This window comes from Dendropsophus ebraccatus, chromosome 6, assembly GCF_027789765.1.
Source record: "Dendropsophus ebraccatus isolate aDenEbr1 chromosome 6, aDenEbr1.pat, whole genome shotgun sequence".
In the NCBI taxonomy this organism is placed as follows: Eukaryota; Metazoa; Chordata; class Amphibia; order Anura; family Hylidae; genus Dendropsophus; species Dendropsophus ebraccatus.
The window spans coordinates 87,032,694-87,052,599 of record NC_091459.1 but is presented as its reverse complement, the minus strand read 5'-3'; the positions used below and the strand labels follow the sequence as shown (position 1 = coordinate 87,052,599).

Here is a 19,906-nt window from a genome sequence, read left to right as displayed (position 1 = left end):
GTGTTTATCCTGTCTTAGGGTCCTATTAGATACCCAGATGACGGCCAGATCAATAATGTAAACCCTCTCTAAAGCTACAGAGGCAGCTCTGGGAAGTGAGAAGAACACCGGGACCACAGAGAGGTAATGTATACAGATTTTCTTTCTATTAAACGTAGGGACGTGCTGTCTGCGTCCGATGATTTTAGGTAAGGACCAAAAGACACAATCAGCCGATGATCACTGTCATCGGCTGATCGTTGTCTCGATTACACAGATCGATAATCGGCCGATTGTCGCTCTGTGTAATAGGGCCCTTAGGCTGTCTTTCCATTTTTGTGTTCCAATTTCCTAACCAATGGCTGCACAATATTACTGATAAACCTGCCAACTTCACATGGCTATTGAGGAGGAAGTGAGGGTTTGGTCCCGAACGTAAATGTGAAAACATAACATTATCGGAGACTTCAGCAACACAATACAGCTGCTGTCATTAAATTCACTGCCTTCTAACAATAATGAGATGACTCTACTGATCCCTCCCAGTCTATACAACAAAGCCAAAAATTGACAAGCTGCAGAAAATATATGAATAACCAAAAATAATTTACACTTCATAACTGCTTTGCTTTTAAATATACAGATCTTAAGTAAAAATGTGAAACTACATACATCGTAATAACATAAAATCTCTTGTAGTATGAGGAGATATCCGCACTACTTATCACTGTCACAGCTGCAGCCAAAGCATGAAGTAATCTGACACCTGCAGAACACGCTACTGATGTGACTGCATTGCAGAATATCTAAGCTACGGTAGTGATTTGATTGACAGCGGAGACATAAATCTTTGTGGCCCTGGTTCCCGTATTTTAGTGTTGTTACTTACCTCTCCTAGACTGCGCTCAGACTGCTCTAGGAGAGACTGAGATGAACTAGCCAAACTGGAGAGCAGAAGGCGGGTTCTGGCAATGGCTTCTCTCTGCCCCTGCATCATGTCTTTACAAACCCAAACATTGAATAGCGGCAGGCCAGCGGAGCACGCAGCATGCACTTCAAACTGAATATCTTAAAAGAGAAAGAATTTTAATTAAATCAATATTCTGTCTATTTATTACAATAGAAATGCTGCGACTTTCAGTGGAATTCTACCTATAAGGCACTGTTCATACAGTATGAGTGTAAAGGCTTCTGTTATTCGCCTCATTGACTGATTGGTGAATGCTACTGGGGAAAGTAGGAGTTATATAAGTAAATGATATTGTATAGCAAATGAGAGCTGATGCATGAAAACATTGCAGTGCATGGGAACCAAACAGATCGACAACCATGTAATATAGGAACAGACAGAATCTGCCAGATCAAGTGCCAGAATGGGGGATTCCCTCTATGACAATCATATAGTCTTATAGGGAATATGGACAAGGGTTTTCTTTAAGCGAAAACTTCATTAAAGGGGTACACTGGCCCATTCTTTTTTTCTTTCGAATTAACTGGTTTCAGAAAGTTATATAGACTTGCAACTTCTATTTAAAAAGAACCAATCATGCCAATTGGGCCGATATGGTTTCCTGGAGCAATGTATAAAGCTCCTGCAGCAGCCGCGGCAAGTACCGGCTATGGCTGCAGCAGGAGCTTTATACCGGGGAAAAATTACTTTTATTCCCCCGGCCCGTGACAGACACGGGCGGGGAAGTAGTCATCTGGGCGGCTTCTCACCAGTGTCTAGTCACAGCGCTCTGCCTGTCAGCACGCTCCGCGGGAATGATTGACAAGCATAGAGGTCCGTTACTGGCCTTTTTGTCTTTCAATCATCCCGCGGAGCGTGCTGACAGGCAGAGCGCTGTGACTAGACACGGGCCACGAGCCGCCCAGATGACTACTTCTTCGCCGCTGCCTGTCACGAGCTGGGGAAATAAAAGTCATTTTTCCCCGGTATAAAGCTCCTGCTGCAGCCGCGGCCGGTATGTGCCACGGCTGCTGCAGGAGATTTATACATTGCTCCAAGGGCTGACTGGTTGTCTTTAAAAATCTTAAATCTTTCAGTACTTATCAGCTGCTGTATGCTCTGCAGAAAATGTTGATTCTTTCAAGTCTGACACAGTGCTCTCTGCTGCCACCTCTGCCTGCGACAGGAATTGACCAGATCAGTAGCAAATCCCCACAGAAAACCTTTACTGCTTTGGACAGTTCCTGACACGGACAGAGGTGGCAGCAGAGAGCACTGTGTCAGATTGGAAAGAACACACTTCTTCCTGCAGCTGATAAGTATATTTTAATAGACGTAATTTACAAATCGCTAGTTGATATGAAAGAAAACATTTTCGCCGAGTTTCCCTTTAACTTCACCTTTATCTTGTTACAAAAGACATAAGTCACACACTATTTAGTAATTGAAAGTGATATTTTTCACAATGCAGCGTGAACATATAGCACAACTGGACTTGTGTAAGAAATCAATCTCAAAAATAAGTGTCCTTCTTGCCGGCAGGAGCCACGCTTCATTTTCCTAAGAGAAGTTTAGAAATTGCTCAGTGAGCTTCGATTTGATTCTATGGGCTGCAAGATAACCTCAATACAGGAGGTCAAATGCACTAGGAAAATATCTTATCAGCTATGTATTTGCTATGCAGTCTAATTTTTAAAGTGTACCTCATCATTTGAAAAAACTTCTGACATTCCATAGAGACACCTCAGAGGTTTGTATCGGTGCGGGTCCGGGGCTAAGACGCATACAATTGCTAGAATGAAGAGGGAGAAGCATTTTGCAGCGTGCGTCTGCCCCTTAATCTCTGCAGCTAGCAGTAAACAGAATTAGAATGGAAGCCCCTAGAGACAGGTCAAAAGTTTGTATCTATCAGGGTCTGCGTGTCCAGACCCTGACCGAAAGGTAGAACAAGCAGGGAGACAACCACGCTGTCACTGCTCTATAGGGGCTAGAGTGACCTTTTTGAACATACCATGCGCTCCATCAGTAATGCAGCACACCATGCAAAAAGAACATCCTCTCTGCAGGGAACAGCAGACAAAGCAGGATTCATCGGACACGTCATTCAAACCTACTGTAGATGTGAAGGGTTCTAAGCTTCTAAGCCTCCAGGACACTTGCCTTCTAAGTAAATGTTGGACAATGGACACTTGTAGAATTGATTGATTACAAGTAGATCCTGCATACATGGCATAGATATATCCAAGTCTCCCTAACCCCTATATAGCAGTGATGGGGTATCAGGGAGTCAAAACTGTCGACACGTGCAGTTAAACCAAATGAAGAGAAATGAATGACAATACTTTCTTACAAAGTCTGGAGCCATCCCGGTGATAGCAGCTTCCAGTAAAAATGCCTTCCCTTATTTCAGAGCTAATGTATTGAGTTGGGAGATACAAAGCGTGAGGCTTGTTGGCACATTGAGGCACCATCAATGACTGGGTTATGACATCTTTAACAGGTGTAGATTTTTCATTGGTAAACTCCTTCCCTGGAAGCCGCACATCTTCATCCTGGCCAGTGGCTTCTCCTGGAGATATGTTGGGTAAGTCATAAGAATCTTGATCTGAGTATGAGTTCTTAGAGGGATGTTCTCTGAAGTGGTTGGCATGTGGATGATCAGATTCAACAGTAGTGGATGGGACTTCATCCCCAGCACACGCTTCATCATGTTCAGGGTACAGTACTCTGGCTAGAGAGGAATCATGCGTTGGCGAATTTGTATTCTGAGAGGGCAAAGGATGTGATTTATCATTGACTGGACTACTGTGACATAATGGAGGAGGACTTGTGATTACCAGTGATCTATCAAGACACTGTGCACATTGTTCTGTGCTGGTGCAGTTACAAGATGGAGTATTGCTTGTGCTGTTTTGGGTCTGGCCACTGATGGCGGGATCAGAGCTTTGAGAAGGAATGACTGCTGGGAACCCCGGAGAAACAGGTAATGGCGCTACTTGTACTGTAACTGGAGATGTACTGTCCATAGGGGGAGGCTGTGTTTTCTCCACCTTTGAGGCACAAGGAGAATTATTTACACAAGGTGGATTCTGTTTGCTGTGGCTTCCTGTTAAGTTCATACTCTGCAGACAGTGGGTGAGAGGTGCCAAGTCCAGCTCCATACCCAAGCTTGGAAGGAGGTCGTGTAGGTTGCATTTCTCCTGACCTCCCTGCTGTGGTTCATCTTGTGTAGGTGTCCCAGGTGAGAAGCAACATGCAGGCAAGTTCAGGGTACAATGGTTTCCATAAGCAGATCTATGGTGGCCATTCAGCGTCCTAATCAGACAAAGAAAGTGAGTCACAATGATGTGTACTGCAGGTTGTCAGATTTTCCAGTTACCCTCAAAGTTACAGGATTGGCCTTATTTTCCAGATACCTAAAACATCACCCCCTCCCCACCACCACCTTTGTGTACATTGCAATTAAGTGTATATTGAGAAAATGTACATTATTGTACGAATGAAAAAGACCTGATCTAACATGTCTATTCCATAGCCGTCAAATTGGTGGGAACCTGACTCCTGGGATCTGCACAGATTATAAATTAGTGGTTTCTATATACATGACACAGCTGCCAGCTATCTGACATTATATGGTTAGCCGATCTGGCTTACAACAGTGCCTTTACTCCCCATAGAGAACACAGGAAGGCTCGGCCGTGCTGAACAATCCTGTTTATGGGGGGGATAGACACTGGACGGGAGAGATAACTGACGGCTAAACAATCGTTTGCCCGTCAGTTGTTGAAGGTGTTTGGCCACGTTAAGACACTGATTGGCTGATGAGGAGCGAGGGGAGCCGGGAGCCTCACACAGCCATGGCTCAGAGCAGGTAATGTATGCTCCGGGGGCTGCAGGGGGGTTAAAGGGGCCGGGTCGCATATCTGCAGCGGAATGAAAATTCTGCTGCGGGTATGTGACCCCATAGAACTTCACTATACCAGGATCCGCAATAGATTTCGCTGCAAACTCGCAGCGTGAAATCCGTTGCAGATCCAGTACGAGTGAAGGCACCCTAAGGCTGGGTTCACACTATGTATATTTGAGGCTGTATTTGGTCCTCATGTCAGGTCCTCATAGCAACCAAAACCAGGAGTGGATTGAAAACACAGAATGGCTCTGTCCACACAATGTTGAAATTGAGTGGATGACCGCCATATAACGGTAAATAACTTCCATTATTTCAATACAACAGCCGTTGTTTTAAAATAACAGCAAATATTTGCCATTAAATGACGGCCATCCACTCAATTACAACATTATGTGAACAGATCCTTTCTGTGTTTTCAATCCACTCCTTGTTTTGGTTGCTATACAGCCTCAAAAATACAGCCTCAAATATACGTAGTGTGAACCCAGCCTTATAAAGGTGCGTCCACACACTGCAGGATGAGGATCAGTAGCAGAAAATCTGTATTATGTGAACACACCCTAAATATGGAAATATAAAATCAGAAAATTGACAAGATGAATTTCATCTGTGATCTCCAAATTTCTGTATAGAATGTAAGAAACCACAAAAAAGGGAAAATAAGGATACCTGGCAGATAAGGGAGATGATGGACTCAGCACTATAGAACAAGCAGGATGCTGGTATCCTTCTCCAGCCGCCAGTAGATCCTCTGACCTGCATTTTTGTACAGACTTCTCTACAATTTAAAGCACAAGACAGTGTAAGTTAATGTTATGGTAAGGAAAACTAAATATTCATTAAAAAAATATAAGAAATATAGGTAGCATGGTCAGGAAAGGCTGAGAGGAGAAAACTGGAGAAGTAATAGATCTATTGGCAAAACTATGTGAAGTGCATCGGAATCTGTGTGCGCTATACAAATAAAAAAGCATTATATATATATGACAGTGACTCTTTAAAGCATTGCATATAGGAATGACACATGTATAAGCCTTGGTAAGTACATTTACATATTGTAATGTTTGCTTTCTCACCTGTGGCACCATTGCAAATGACGTCACAAGATTTGCTTCTAACTTGTGCCTCTTCTGGTGGGGACTGAAGAGACGCCTCTTCCTCAGCACTTCGCATATAATGGTAAAATCCGGGAATCAGAAAGGTAATGTTCTGTGAGGAAGAACACAGTAATTCTTTAGTAAAAAGTACAAAATTATTTGCTTGAATATTGCTTGAATATTTTTATTTGAATAGGTTTTCCAGGCTGAAGTAACTAATGGACTATCCTCAGGATTGCTGAACAGTGTGGTGACCACCCTGGACCCCTATCAATCACCTGTTCAGCATCCTGCACCACACAGTGAACAGGACCGGAAGTCGCGCATTGTCCATTATGTAGTGGTGGTGCCTCGTTACTGCAGCTAAGTTTCTATTCACTTCAATGGGATCTGAGCTACAGTAATGGCCCAGTTCACTGTGTGGTGCGGGATGCTAAACAGCTAACAGACGTGGGTGCTAGGTGTTGTCACCCCAGTGATCAGCAGTTGTTGGCCTATCCTGAGGATAGACTATCAATCATTTCACCGCAGAAATCCCCTTTAAAAAAAACTTATAAATTAAGAAGTGCAGAAAACCATAGTTTACCACCCCAAACCTGCCACTCCTATTTCATTCAGAGATAAATAAAGTCTGCAAACTAAGCAAGATGCCTGTAGTAGTGGATGAATGTGGATTTGCAATCTTCCGAAGGATGTTAGAGAAGACTTAGGACATCCCTTGTCTAAAGATAGAAATACACACAAGACAGTGCCTGAACGATTGTTTAGCTTTCTCTAAACCCCATACACTTTCAATATCTGATGGTCGTACATACGATCGTCTGGCACACAGGAACATTCATCACAACTGAGCATTGCTGTGTTCTCTATGGGGAGGGGTAAGCTGCAGCCAGAGCGATTTCGCTATGGCCTATCACTCTCTGGACAAACTATTACCAGCAACATCATCTGTCTGTGGTTGTTCGGGATGGCCCCATACATCTTAGATTAATGGCAGGTTCGGCTGTCTACAGTCTTAAGTGTATGGGGATCTTATCTTCCAACAATGTAGCTGACAAGTACCTTTATCGCAGAAGCTCTCAGTCACAGGACGAATCCACAAAACTACATTCTCTATCGGGGCTCAGGACAGATATAACGGCTGCCAGTACAATGGACCTAGGTAGTGGTTCTTTTTATCAACTTGTTGGCTGCTCTCAGGCCCTTTACAAACAGGACTCCTACCTTTCCCAAGAGTTGCATCCTGTCATATCCAAAAAGGGAGCGTGAAAATGTTCCATTGATTCCCTGGATGTTCCCATCAGGATACAGCGTGATGAGACCGCTGATAGAAGACAGGACACTGAGGCTGGCATAGTATTCTTCCACTGGAGACACTTCATCAGGAAAATCATTTATTAAAGTCAGACTTAGAGGAAAAGTAGCTCCATTACGTGTCACTCCGACCACCCGTTGTTGCTGAATACTCTGAAACAATACAACACACCACGTCTTATATACAGATTCATCAGTGAAATTAGACTAGGGACTCCCAATCCCCCATTGCTGATATTCACACCATGTGGATATCCATGTCCTGGTCCCCATCTAAACACATCTATGCCTAATATGGATGTATTTTATGTCCTTATTATGGTCACAATTCAGTTTGGGTCATCAGAACCGGGGGGGGCCAAGCTGGGAACTTAATGTCCATTTTAGGTTAGTGTAAACCCAGCCTTAAGCAGCAATCTTGAGATTACTACAGCCAAATATTATCTTCTTCCTGGGCACAATTTTTTTTTTTTATATATAAATTTCTCCATGCTTTACAATGGGACAGATGTGTTTTTCATGGTGCAAAGACCTTATGTAACACTAAACATTTATACATGGTCAAATTTTAATATCACGACACAAGAGATGAGCGAATATACAGTAAGGATGAAGCGAAGCGCTTCGTCCCTATCTGTATTCCGCTCATCGTGCTGCGGTGCTTTGAAGTGTGCTCCGCTCCTTCTCAGGTGCTGGGAAAAGATGGATCCTGTCCTGGGGATCTTCTCCCAGTTTCCCAGGCCGGGATCCATCTTTTTTCCAGCACCTGAGAAGGAGCGGTACGGAGCGGAGCACACTTCAAAGCGCCGCAGCCCGATGAGCGGAATACAGATAAGGACGAAGCGCTTCGCTTCGTCCTTACTGTATATTCGCTCATCTCTACACGACACTACAGAACCTGCAACTGATGAGGTGCCCCGATACAGCTGTTGTACTCTTTGTCATCTTGGATCACATGCAAAGTTGTCATAGTTCTGCTGTTGGCTTTGCCAATCCTTGAGATTCCATTACAGAGGGAAGTCATAAAGCTGCAGGGTCTACACCACCATGGTACTGCACCAGCGTCCTCTGAAACCAATCTGGCTGCAACCTAAATAATTACTATTGGATGTTCCCTCAACACTGCTTTTACTATAATTCTCTAGGGAAAGGTTATTGACTGAAGAACTTCTTTAAGCATATAAGCCCCTTAAACAACCCATGTATCACTAATAAATCACATCCACGAGTAACACTCCCACCTTCAGATGTCATACTAATTTCCTACCAGTAGGCCAAATGTTAATGATAATCCTGTGGGATAATCACTAAAGTAAGACAAAACTGTGGGAAAAGATAATCCGCTCAAGGGGCAGACAAATATTTACTTTAGTTAAAGGAATTATCCAGGATAAGAAAAAGCGAAGCTACTTTCTTGCAAAAACAGCGCCACCTGTGTCTTCAGGTTGTATGGTATTGCAGCTCAGCTCCATTCACTCCAGTGGAAGTGGGGACAGGAGAGGTGCTGTTTCTGGGGGAAAAAAGGCCATGTTTTCTAAGCCTGGACAAGCCCTCTAATGTCTTTACATCAGATCTAAATATTACTAATCTGTTCTATTCTACGTCAGAAGGGGTTCTACACTGATGTGTAATATAGCTGTCTAGTATGACATATTCTGCTTACAAAATTACAAAAAGTATTAGTTAGCTTAAAGGGAACCAATCATGGCCAAAATGGCCAAGCCCCCCAGCACTGTTTCTGAACGTATAAGTCATCCCTATCAGCTCTCCTCATAGTCCCTAAAAATGACAATTTCCTGTGATGTATGCAAATTACGGCTATGTAGGCACATGGGTGATCCTTGGGGGTGAAGTACCTAGGGCTGTCGGGAGATTTCCTCTGTAATCACGCCTCTCCTGAACTGATTCTCGGTTGCAGATGACTGTAGTGTCACACAGGGGCCGTCCTGTAAGCTTCACACTTTATGATAGTGGATGTAAAGTTGTACCACTGTGACTGGTTCCCTTTAAGCTTTGCCACAATCTTGGGTCTGATTTCTGGTACAATTTTACCACATGGTGTAATTTCATTATAAACCACATCACCTCTGCCTGAACCACGCTCCCTTTTCCAGAGCCACACTCCTTTGTCATATGATGTATTATCTGCTTTGTCTCTTGTCAAAGGTACCTGTGACATCTCTTTCCTATGATGCGGAATGTGAATTGTTGGCATTAAATCTGTAATATGTTGCCCCAAGAGCTCCTCTGGATCCATATATCCATACAACTGTGCACAAGATGGATCACAGGACACAATCCTACCCTAAAAGACACAAAGGGGACACTATCGTCAAATACAGAAATGTAATATCCATATTTACAGTTTATTACAAATTGTGCAAACAAAGACCATTCCCAATAATTACAATTAATGACATATAATGGGACATTGCATTTAATGTGACATATATAAGAGAGGCTGTCCAGGAAAAAATCAACTTGTCCTAACCACAGAGTAGGAAACAAGTAATAGATTGCGGGTTTCCAACCTTGGGTAGGATGGTAGGTGGAGATGAGAGAGGAGATGTATAGAGGGGAAGAATTGTGAAGAGCTTTATGGGTGAGGAGTTTGAACTGAATTCAGGACTTAAAGGGGTTATCCAATGCTACAAAAACATGGCCACTTTCCCCCTACTGTTGTCTCCAGTTTGGGCTGGGTTTTGAAACTCAGTTCCATCGAAGTAAATGGAGCTTAATTGCAAACCACAACTGAACTGAAGACAACAGTAGGGGGAAAAGTGGCCATGTTTTTGTAGCACTGGATAACCCCTTTAATGGGCAACCAGTGCAGTGACTAACAGTGGAGGAGACATCAGTATAACGGCTGGGGAGAAAGATGGGTCTGGCTGCTGTATTCAGGACAGACTGGAGAGGGAAGAGTTTAGAGAAAGGAAGACTGATTAGTAGGGAGTTACAGGAGTTATGCTTGTACCACAGACAGAGTGAGTTGTCGGGTTTAGGTTGGCTAGAGGGAAATAATACAGATAGTTCCGTATTAGAAAGATTGAGTTTAAGAAATAGAAAGGTCATAATGTTAGAAACAGCGCTAAACAGTCACTTGTGTTTTGTAGGGATGAAGGGGTGATGTCACAGGAAGAAATGTATAGCTGGGTGTCATCAGCATAGAGATGGTATTGAAGGCTAGACATGCTAATATTCTGTGCGATTGGGGCTGAATAAAGGGAGAATAGGAGGGGACCCAAGGCTGATCCCTGGGGAACCCCAACAGTAAAAGGTAGAGGAGGAGAAGTAGAGCAAGAGAAGAATACCCTGAAGGAGCAGTCAGAGAAATGCATAGCCAGCTCTCTATTAATTCTGTATAAGTTTCCCATATAGCTGATGAATATTTGGAAGCAACACAGAGAATGGATAGAGCACTGGTTGTGCATACACAATACATTAATCTAAGTGCACCATCAGTGTTTCTTTTTTTTAATGACTATTGTGCAGCACTGCACATGATTGTAATGGATTGAAATGACCTTTCTTTTGAACCAAGAGCTGGAATATCTTACCGAACACCTATTCTCCATGCATACGGCCGCATATGACTGTGCATTAGGAGAGGGAGTTCCACAGCACCCCTCTCTAGCAGAATCCTGTATCCTAACGCACAGTGATATACTGCAGGGAGAGGGAGAAGGGCAAAAACAATGGAGGTCACCATAAATAATGTGCCTGTGTGTACCTGCAAATCATCATTTCTGGCACTCTTCAGGATAAAATACAAAAAGTGAACTTCATGGCAGAAACTTGTAGTTAAAAAAAAAATCAACTAATCTCCTAAACTCTTTTTATATATTGTGACAACTTCTGGCAAGTCTGCTAACCTATAGTTATAGTGATACTAATATTCTTTCCTAGAGATAATGGGGGAGATGTATCAAGCATGGTGTAAAGTTAAACTGGCTCAGTTGCCCCTAGCAACCAATCAGATTTCACTTGTCATTCCTCACAGAATCTTTGGAAAATGAAAGGTGGAATCTGATTGGTTGCTAGGGGCAACTGAGCCAGTTTCACTTGTCACCATGTTTGATAAATCTCCCCCAATGCTTCTAGAGAAGAACAGGTCATATCACCCGTCATGGGACAATGTGTGGCGGACACAGGACTAAGCCCTAAAAAGCACTACACTGTAGCGGTCCAGGGGAAGATTGTTTTAGTAATTCAGAGACTCACATCCTGCTGGAAAGACAGAACTGTGGTGATGATCTGTACAGTGTCCAGAAACAGCAAGCACTGGTTCTTCACTCTGCGTATCCAGAGGCATAATACAATCACCTCTCCCCCATTTCTTACTGCTTCAACCTGAGAGGGAAAATGTACAGAGACAGGAGAAATGTTTAGTAATTTGACAGAACATACAAGGTTATAAAATACGACTGAAAGCTTTCTTTATTAAAAAGTGTAGACAATGAACTTAAATGGGAACGGTCACTAAAAATATTTGATTGGTTGAGGTACGAGTGATTGCACCGCGACCAATCAGCAGAACGAACCAGTCAGCCCATCACATAATCACTCCCGACTGTCTCACATAACCTAGACAGACTTTCAATGTGGTGTGACAAGCTCCCACACACGGGGAGAGGAGCGCATGGCAGCACTGATGTCTCCCGTCTCGTTCTATTGATCGGTCAGGGTCTAAGCACTCACAACCTAGCCAATAAAAACTTTTGACATGTCAAAAGTTTTTTTTGTAATGGCAGATACGCTTAACCCATAGCTGCACCAGGACATTACTGAACGTCCTCGTGCCGCTATGGGAGATCAGAGGGGGGTCGTGGGGCGACCCCCCTCTGAACTGCCGCGATCCCGGGTGCAGCATGTAGCCCGGGATCGCGGCTATTAGCGGGCACGGTCCGATCGACGTGCCCGCTAATTAAGTACTTAGAAGCAGCTGTTAAAGTTGACAGCTGCTTCAAAATACTTGCTCATCTCCATCCCTGGTGGTCTAGTGGGGGGGGGGATCGCAATTGCGGCGCAATTGCGGGGGGGGGGGGCCATCCCCGCATCCATCCCGGGCCACGGTCTGCGCCGTAATGGCGCTGATCCCGGCTCGGCATTCTATTGCTTTCGGCTGCAGCAGCCAAAAGCAATAGAACACCGATCTCATGGATTCATGCAGTATAACTATACTGCATGGATCTCTATGAGAGATCAGAGTACATATACTAGAAGTCCCCCAGGGGGGCTTCTAGTATATGTGTAAAGTAAAAGAAAAATGTATTTTTAATAACACAAAATCCCCTCCCCTAATAAAAGTCTGAATCACCCCCCTTTCCCAATTTTATAAATAAAAATAAATAAATAAATATTGCCGCGTGCGTAATCGCCCGAACTATTAATTAATCACATTCCTGATCTCACACGTTAAATGGCGTAAGCGCAAAAAAATCCCAAAGTGCAAAATTGCGCATTTTTGGTCGCATCAAATCCAGAATAATTGTAATAAAAAGCGATCAAAAAGTCGTATATGCGCAATCAAGGTACCGATAGAAAGATCACATCATGACGCAAAAAATGACACCTGACACAGCCCCATAGACCAAAGGATAAAAGCACTATAAGCCTGGGAATGGAGCGATTTTAAGGAACATATATTTTCTTTAAAAGGTTTAAATTTTTTACAAGCCATCAAATCAAATAAAAGTTATACATGTTACATATCGTTGTAATCGTAACCACTTAAGGAACATATATAACAAGTCAGTTTTACCCTAGGGCGACATGGTATGGACATGGTATTTTTTTTCAACCATTTCTAATTTCTTGGATTTAATGTTTGTACAGTATCATGGAGCAGCCATCTTGCCTAAGCTGTTTTTAACAGCATTTAGAGATATGCTTTACAGCAGGCCCCATGGACATATACAACAATAAACAAAAGCTGTTCAACAGACATGAATGAAAAGTGTTAAAGGGAACCAATCACACACAAATTGGGCATAAAGATAAGGAAACGTGCTGGTACATCAGCCAGCACGCTTCCTAACCATCCCCCTGTCCCCTCCGTCCCATGAACATTCAGCCCGCAAAGTTAGTTTAATAGTGTCCCGCGCTGTATGCAAATTACCATCTAAGTAGTCAAGGTGGGCGGGCGGCTGGTCAAGTAGTCACGGTGGGCGGGGGCTTCGTCATGTAGTCACAGGCTCCTGGGCCGCCTCCGGTGCTGTAATCACGCCCCTCCGGGCGTGTTGTAAAGCGGCTCCTGGTGACGTCACTCGGGGGGGGCGGCATTGCACGTCGGCCACGCCGACATCTTTACTAAGCTGCGCATGCGCAGTGCAGCCTGAGAAGATGGCTTCACCCACTGTACTGCGCATGCGCAGCTTAGTAAAGATGTCGGCGTGGCCGACGTGCAATGCCGGCCCCCCCGAGTGACGTCACCAGGAGCCGCTTTACAACATGCCCGGAGGGGCGTGATTACAGCACCGAAGGCGGCCCAGGAGCCTGTGACTACATGACGAAGCCCCCGCCCACTGTGACTACTTGACCAGCCGCCCGCCCACCTTGACTACTTAGATGGTAATTTGCATACAGCGCGGGACACTATTAAACTAACTTTGCGGGCTGAATGTTCATGGGACGGAGGGGACAGGGGGATGGTTAGGAAGCGTGCTGGCTGATGTACCAGCACGTTTCCTTATCTTTATGGCCAATTTGTGTGTGATTGGTTCCCTTTAATGGGCATAACCTGTGACCTTTGAAGCGATCATTCTACAGGGAGGGGGAGACTAAGCAGTGAGCTTCATCTATTGTCTTCTCTATTTACTTGTGTCATCTTTCCCTGAAATGCTGTGCAGATCAATATATTGTACAGCAGCCTCAGTAGTTAGCTTAGTTTTAGATCTAGTGGTACGAATGGAAACTGCAAGGTTTTGGGATTATTTTATAATATAGATTGTAAAATGGAAGTTGGAAAAAAAAATCACCAACAATTCTTAAAAAAAATGAATAAAATGTTAAAAATAAAAATTTGATTGAAACAACGGGCGATTTTCTGACCACATATCCCACTAACCATCACTCACCACTTCTCCGGGTACTCTGGAAATCCCATCAGCCTCTATCAGGTCTTCTTCCAGAGTCTCAGAAATTCTGTGGCTGGAGGAAGGGATCAACATGGAGAGACTCATGCCGATTAACTCAAGGCTACTGTACCCAAACATTCTGCACGCTTTATCGTTTGCCATCAAAATCTAAAAACAAAATAAAATGAAAACATTCACAGCAAATGTGAAATAAGATACACAGTGGAGACTTAGGGTCCTATTACACCAACAGATTATCTGACAGATTTTTGCAAGCCAAAGCCAGGAGTGGATTTGAAAAGACGAGGAATCTCAGTCTTTCCATTACCTGTTCTCTGTGTATAGTCCACTCCTGGTTTTGGCTCAAAAAAATCTGTCAGATAATCTGTTGGTGTAATAGGACCCTAACATTTAATTCCAACTTTGTGTGAGATGTTCTCTCAGTGTCTCCCTCCCACCCTCTGAATAATCTCATGTAAACAATGTCCCTGGCCAGGAAGGTTAATCACAGTGAGGTCACAAGTGACTTGACCTCAGAGATGAACCCTCTTGGCATTACAGAGTGCAGAGACAGCCAGCCAGGGAAACTGTTTACATGAGTGGTCTCGTAGGTGGGGGGAGATGGAGTAAACAGCTCACACAGTTTTCTGTGTTTTCAGCAGAAAGCAGAAGGTTTAGAATTGGGGGGAAGGAGACAGAAAAGTTAAGGGGGAATGATTTAACGTTTATTTTACCTGATTGGAATACCCCTTTAATATATCTCCTGTATATTAGGCTGTCTATGTCTAACCACAAACTAAAATCTATGCCAGCTATTAGCCGACACAGATTTCAAGTGTGATTTTTGCCAATTTCTGGGGGGCAAGGGGAGAGGAGGGCTGCTTCAGTCTGAGCATCACCGCACACATTAAAGTGCCAGAAGCCACTACAATGACAAAAAACATTAATCGCACTGCTGTCCACCATTGATCCCATAAATGCTGCAATCTATAGCAATCAGGGTAAATAATTGTGTCAGTGCCAGATTTATCAAACATGGTGTAAAGTGAAACTGGCTCAGTTGCCCCTAGCAACCAATCAGATTCCACCTTTCATTTTCCAAAGAGTCTGTGACGGATGAAAAGTGGAATCTGATTGGTTGCTAGGGGCAACTGGGCCAGTTTCACTTTATACCATGTTTGATAAATCTCCCCCATAGTGTTACAGTTCTTGATCAAAAAGCAAGCAAGTTTAGCCCCTAGAATCCCAGAAAATTAGCCTATTTTTATTTTTTTCTGGATTCCCACACTGACATACATAATCCACATCAAAGCCTTTCCTAATCCTTACTTAATCTGCAAGCTTCACCAATTGATGTGGAGTTACAAGTAAGTTTAATTGGAAATCAGAGCGTTTGCTTGTTTGCAATGTGTAAGTCTATATAACAAACTTCCGTCCCTTTTTCTGTAACACTATCAGGCTGCATACCTGGGTATATATGTTCCTACCTGTGTGGTCTTGGTGTTCACGGTCAGTACAGCTCTGCTCGAGCTGCGCACACATGATGGTAAAGAGTGGATGGTGTCATCTGGGGTAGGTAGGCCGCTGGGGGAGCGTAAGAGATTATTGCTGGCAGCTGAGGAGAGGCTGTAAGAGCTCCAGTCCTCCCCTGAGAAAAATGGATATAACAGAGTTAAAAAAAGACACAAGCTAATTCTGTCTATTCCAATCTAATATAGCTACTACCAGAATCATACTGCCATTCCCCATCAAAGCTCAGAGAATCAAGTCCTACTACTTCTTTCCCAGCACAATCTCAATACTGACTAGAGTGTAAGCTCACAGATAGTGTCACAGGATCAGAGCAAAAGTGCATTGGCGTGGTAGACATTTGCTTCATTCTATTTTATGTGCTGGCTCTACTAGTGAAGCTTGTCCAAACTTCAGACATCCCCTTTAAAATACATTTTAGACATGCGGCCCAGAGACAGTTTAGATTGGTTAGGGTCTCAGTGCTGTTGTATGTGGATCAGTATATGTACTAGCACTAATCAAGGGGATATCCCATCACACACACATCATGATTAACCACTGGGATCCTTACTAAGCACAAGAGTCGGGGTCCCTTGTTCCCTGAGTAAATGCATTCCTTCAATCACTATAGGACTGCCGGAGATAGCCGAAGACAGTAGCCGGCTTCAGAAGTCCCATAGATGGTGACAAAGGACCATGATTCTCAAAAGTTCCAGCAGGTGAAGCCCCTCCAATTAGATACTTATCCTGTGACAGGCGGAACGCTCTTGTGACCTGTGTCCCTGGCCGGCTGTCTCTACACTCTGTGATGTTGGCTAGTCTCCAGGAAGGTTATTCACAGTGTGGCAGCCAGCAACTTGACACTGAAGGGGGCTGGCTGGCATCACAGAATGCAGGGACAGCCGGCCAGGGACACTGTTCATGTAAGCATCCCTGAAGGGGGGGGGGAGGATGTTTGGCAGCGGGATGGCTCAGACACAATTTTCTGTGGCTTGAGCAGAAAGGAGCGCAGTTATAACTCAGGGAAGGAGACTGATAAGATAATAACAAGTATGGAACATATTGTAAGTCTCAGGGAGAGGGGATTATAAAAGATCTATTTTACTTTATTCAACTGGATAACCCCTTTAAGAACAGAGGTCAGCATACCTGTCAGGCTGGCTGTATTCCAATGGCTCCTCACTCTCCCACCATGTCTTCTTCTTCGTGGGCTGGGGAGTTGGGGAAAGGACTTGCTCAACAGAGAAATACTGTGCAGCGGAGAATTAGGAGATTGTGGTGCCACTGAAGCCGCCATCTTTAAAAATAATGTGGTGCCTAGACAGAAAACAAAAGGTTTTAAGGGAAAATAACCAATAGAAAACTAAATATTATACAGGAAGATAATCCCTCATAAAGCTCACACTATGTTGATACACACAAATTCTTCTAATGATACACTATCCAGAACAAACCATTTCCATAAGAGAAATGCACTGCAATATAGTATCGTATATAAAGTGATCATGTGTACATATGATAGGGGGTTATCCATCTTTATCAAATTGATCACCTATTGGTAAACACTGCAGCGCTTACACAAGTGTCACAGGCCCTTGGAACAGCTGATTGATGGGGGGCGCTGGGATTCAGATCCCCACCAATAGTGAAGGGGGGGGGGATGTTGCTGGTATTTACACCCCCACCAATGCACCATCAATTTCAAAAGGATGGATAACCTCTGGTTCATCATAAAAAGAATTCACAGTTAAAATACCTGGCTTGGTGAAAAGTCACCGTAAAATGATGGATATGCTTGATAAACGTGTCTATAAAGTCAAAGAGAGTAAAAACCAGACACAACAAGCTTAGTAAATCTCCCCCTATATATATGGAAAGCAGAAGCACAGTATGGACCCATAACAGGGTATGCCCCCCCATCTGGGCATTAGATCCATATAATGGCCATGTGCACAGACCCCTTGTTCTCAGGGGAATGGTACGGTCTAATCTCAGGGACGTGTCATCTTTAGGTATCGTGATGCTCGACTCCTGCACTGATGTGGTATAAGTGATGGAAGAGCAGGGCCGGTCTGTGCTGAGAAATGATCAGAGCATCTGGTGACAGAAGGTGAAGCATTAGTATCCTGTCATGCGTCTTCCCACACAGCCAGCATGCGGAGCCAAGCGTGATGCAGAATGTAAGACAGCAGCGGCCGTCACGTGCGAGCACAGCTGTCACCCCGCTATGTGTCAGCCTGTTGTTGTCAGATCTCACCCATATATAATAGTGCACTCAGACTATGAACAGGATGGCTACTCTATGGGAAGAATATCAAGACAGCAACAATTAGTGATCAATGCTGGATGTCATGTGACAGAAATTTCAGGTTACCTTCAGTAACTTTACCACTTGTTTTACTTTGTATTTTTCTGTCATGTACACAAGACACAAAAGACCCCTCCCCCTCCTTTATCCAGGCCAGATTAACCCACCATACAGTAAACATAGTGATCACCAATCCACCCGCCCCCACAGGTTACCTCCATCCTCAGCGTTCTGTGCACTATAGGCATGTATCAGCAGGTTAGATGCTTTTATTTCCCTTTAAAGGGGTACTCCGGCACCCTAAAACTTTTGATATAATGGTGCCCTAAAAATCTTATTCTTACTTCACCACACTCCCCCAAGTCCTCCTGCAGTGTCTCCAGGTCCCCCACTGACCACAGACAAACTTGTCTCGGTGGTGACAGCCTGCTCAGCCAATCACTGAGCGAGAAAGGACAGCACAGCAGGCAGTGATTGGCTGAGCGGGCTGTCACAGCAGAGATGAGTAGAGGACCTGGAGGCACTGCAGAAGGACACCAGGGGAGCGTGCTCAGGTAAGAATAAGATTGTTTCTTATGCTTTATATACGGGCAGCACGGTATCATATTTTTGGGCTTTGAAGCGACAGAGATCCCCTTTAAGAAAATCCCTCCTGAACAATTCTTTATAATGCAATTTTGGGCGGTCTTCTCAAACAGGTTTTACTGTATTTCTATTTACCTTTCTTATCCAAATTTTGGGAACACATCTGCATCTGTTAGGAGTGTTTACCCCACAACCCACTAGACCAGAACACCAAGGCGGCCCCTTATAAATCACACAAGGTTATTCAGCAGCATTTGTGAACAATATCATTTTATGAGGCAGAAAAAGAAAAAAAGTTCAAGATGAACCGAACTAAATCATTTGGCAACAATTTTATTGGATTTTATAATCTTCAAATGTATTAAATGAGACTATGCAGATTGATAAATCCCTCCCTGGGACACTCGAGATCCTAATGTCCCCCCATCCATCGTACTACAACTCCCATCATGCCTGCGGCTCTCCAGGGCTTGCTGACTGGGAGGGGCATGATGGGAGTTGTAGTTTGCACGCTCCATAGACACAGGTTGTACTGTTCTCTGTCAGACCTGCCTTGGGAGAACAATAATAATACTAGGAATAAATCTGGCCTCTTCTGGCTCCGCAGATCTCCATGCTGCTCCACAGGATTGTAAAATTATAAAAAAAAAATAATGTAAATAACCATCTGGAACTACTCCTCCCAGCATATCCTAGCAGGTACATGCTGGGGCTTGTAGTGCCGCGACAAATTGTGTATTACCGCTATACAATAGAAGCAGCGCTCATCCCACACAAAGAAGCGGGCGGGCGGGCGGGCGGGCAGCGCTGGTGTGTGACGGCCGGCGCTATGTACGGGGCCAGCACAGGGGTCAGTCCATGCGGGGGGCAGGCCCGGCTGACCCCCCCCGCTATACCGCGCTCAGCTCTCCCCCCGACCCCCTCCGCGCACACATTACTCACACGATCACACCTCTTATGTCATCCTTCCCAGGCACTGCTTACAGTTCAGCGGAAAAGGCGGGACTAACAGGTTTAAACGCGTCATCCAATCAGAACTCACTGACATCTGACCGCTACAAGTTCTGACCAATCGGGGGGCAGAAAATGTTGGCAGGCGGAGGGGCCACGCCTTCAGCCTACCAGAAAAGAGCGGGCCAGCGGTTGCTAGGGACGCGCAGTGTAGCTTTGTTTACA

The 19,906-nt window shown here is 44.3% G+C and overlaps 1 protein-coding gene across 5 annotated transcripts in view; it reads right to left on the bottom strand.

Moving 5' to 3' along the window:
- PASK (PAS domain containing serine/threonine kinase) overlaps nucleotides 1-19,906 on the bottom strand; it is a 38,651-nt gene that overhangs the window by 18,177 nt on the left and 568 nt on the right. Inside the window, exons 1-11 of one of the 5 annotated variants that reach the window (XR_011363672.1) lie at nucleotides 19,673-19,904; nucleotides 16,987-17,154; nucleotides 15,813-15,973; nucleotides 14,326-14,493; nucleotides 11,471-11,599; nucleotides 9,420-9,554; nucleotides 7,160-7,402; nucleotides 5,915-6,047; nucleotides 5,508-5,616; nucleotides 3,279-4,243; nucleotides 869-1,047 (exon numbers count right to left, since the gene is read on the bottom strand). Coding sequence is in view for 4 of the 5 variants with exons in the window: in XM_069975318.1 (XP_069831419.1) it covers nucleotides 869-1,047; nucleotides 3,279-4,243; nucleotides 5,508-5,616; nucleotides 5,915-6,047; nucleotides 7,160-7,402; nucleotides 9,420-9,554; nucleotides 11,471-11,599; nucleotides 14,326-14,493; nucleotides 15,813-15,973; nucleotides 16,987-17,134 (2,370 nt within the window). In the remaining variant the exon portion in view is untranslated. Of the gene's footprint in view, nucleotides 1-868; nucleotides 1,048-3,278; nucleotides 4,244-5,507; nucleotides 5,617-5,914; nucleotides 6,048-7,159; nucleotides 7,403-9,419; nucleotides 9,555-11,470; nucleotides 11,600-14,325; nucleotides 14,494-15,812; nucleotides 15,974-16,986; nucleotides 17,155-19,472; nucleotides 19,497-19,672; nucleotides 19,905-19,906 lie in introns of those variants that run through there. The other 4 variants (XM_069975318.1, XM_069975320.1, XM_069975321.1 and 1 more) reach the window with 4 other exon arrangements.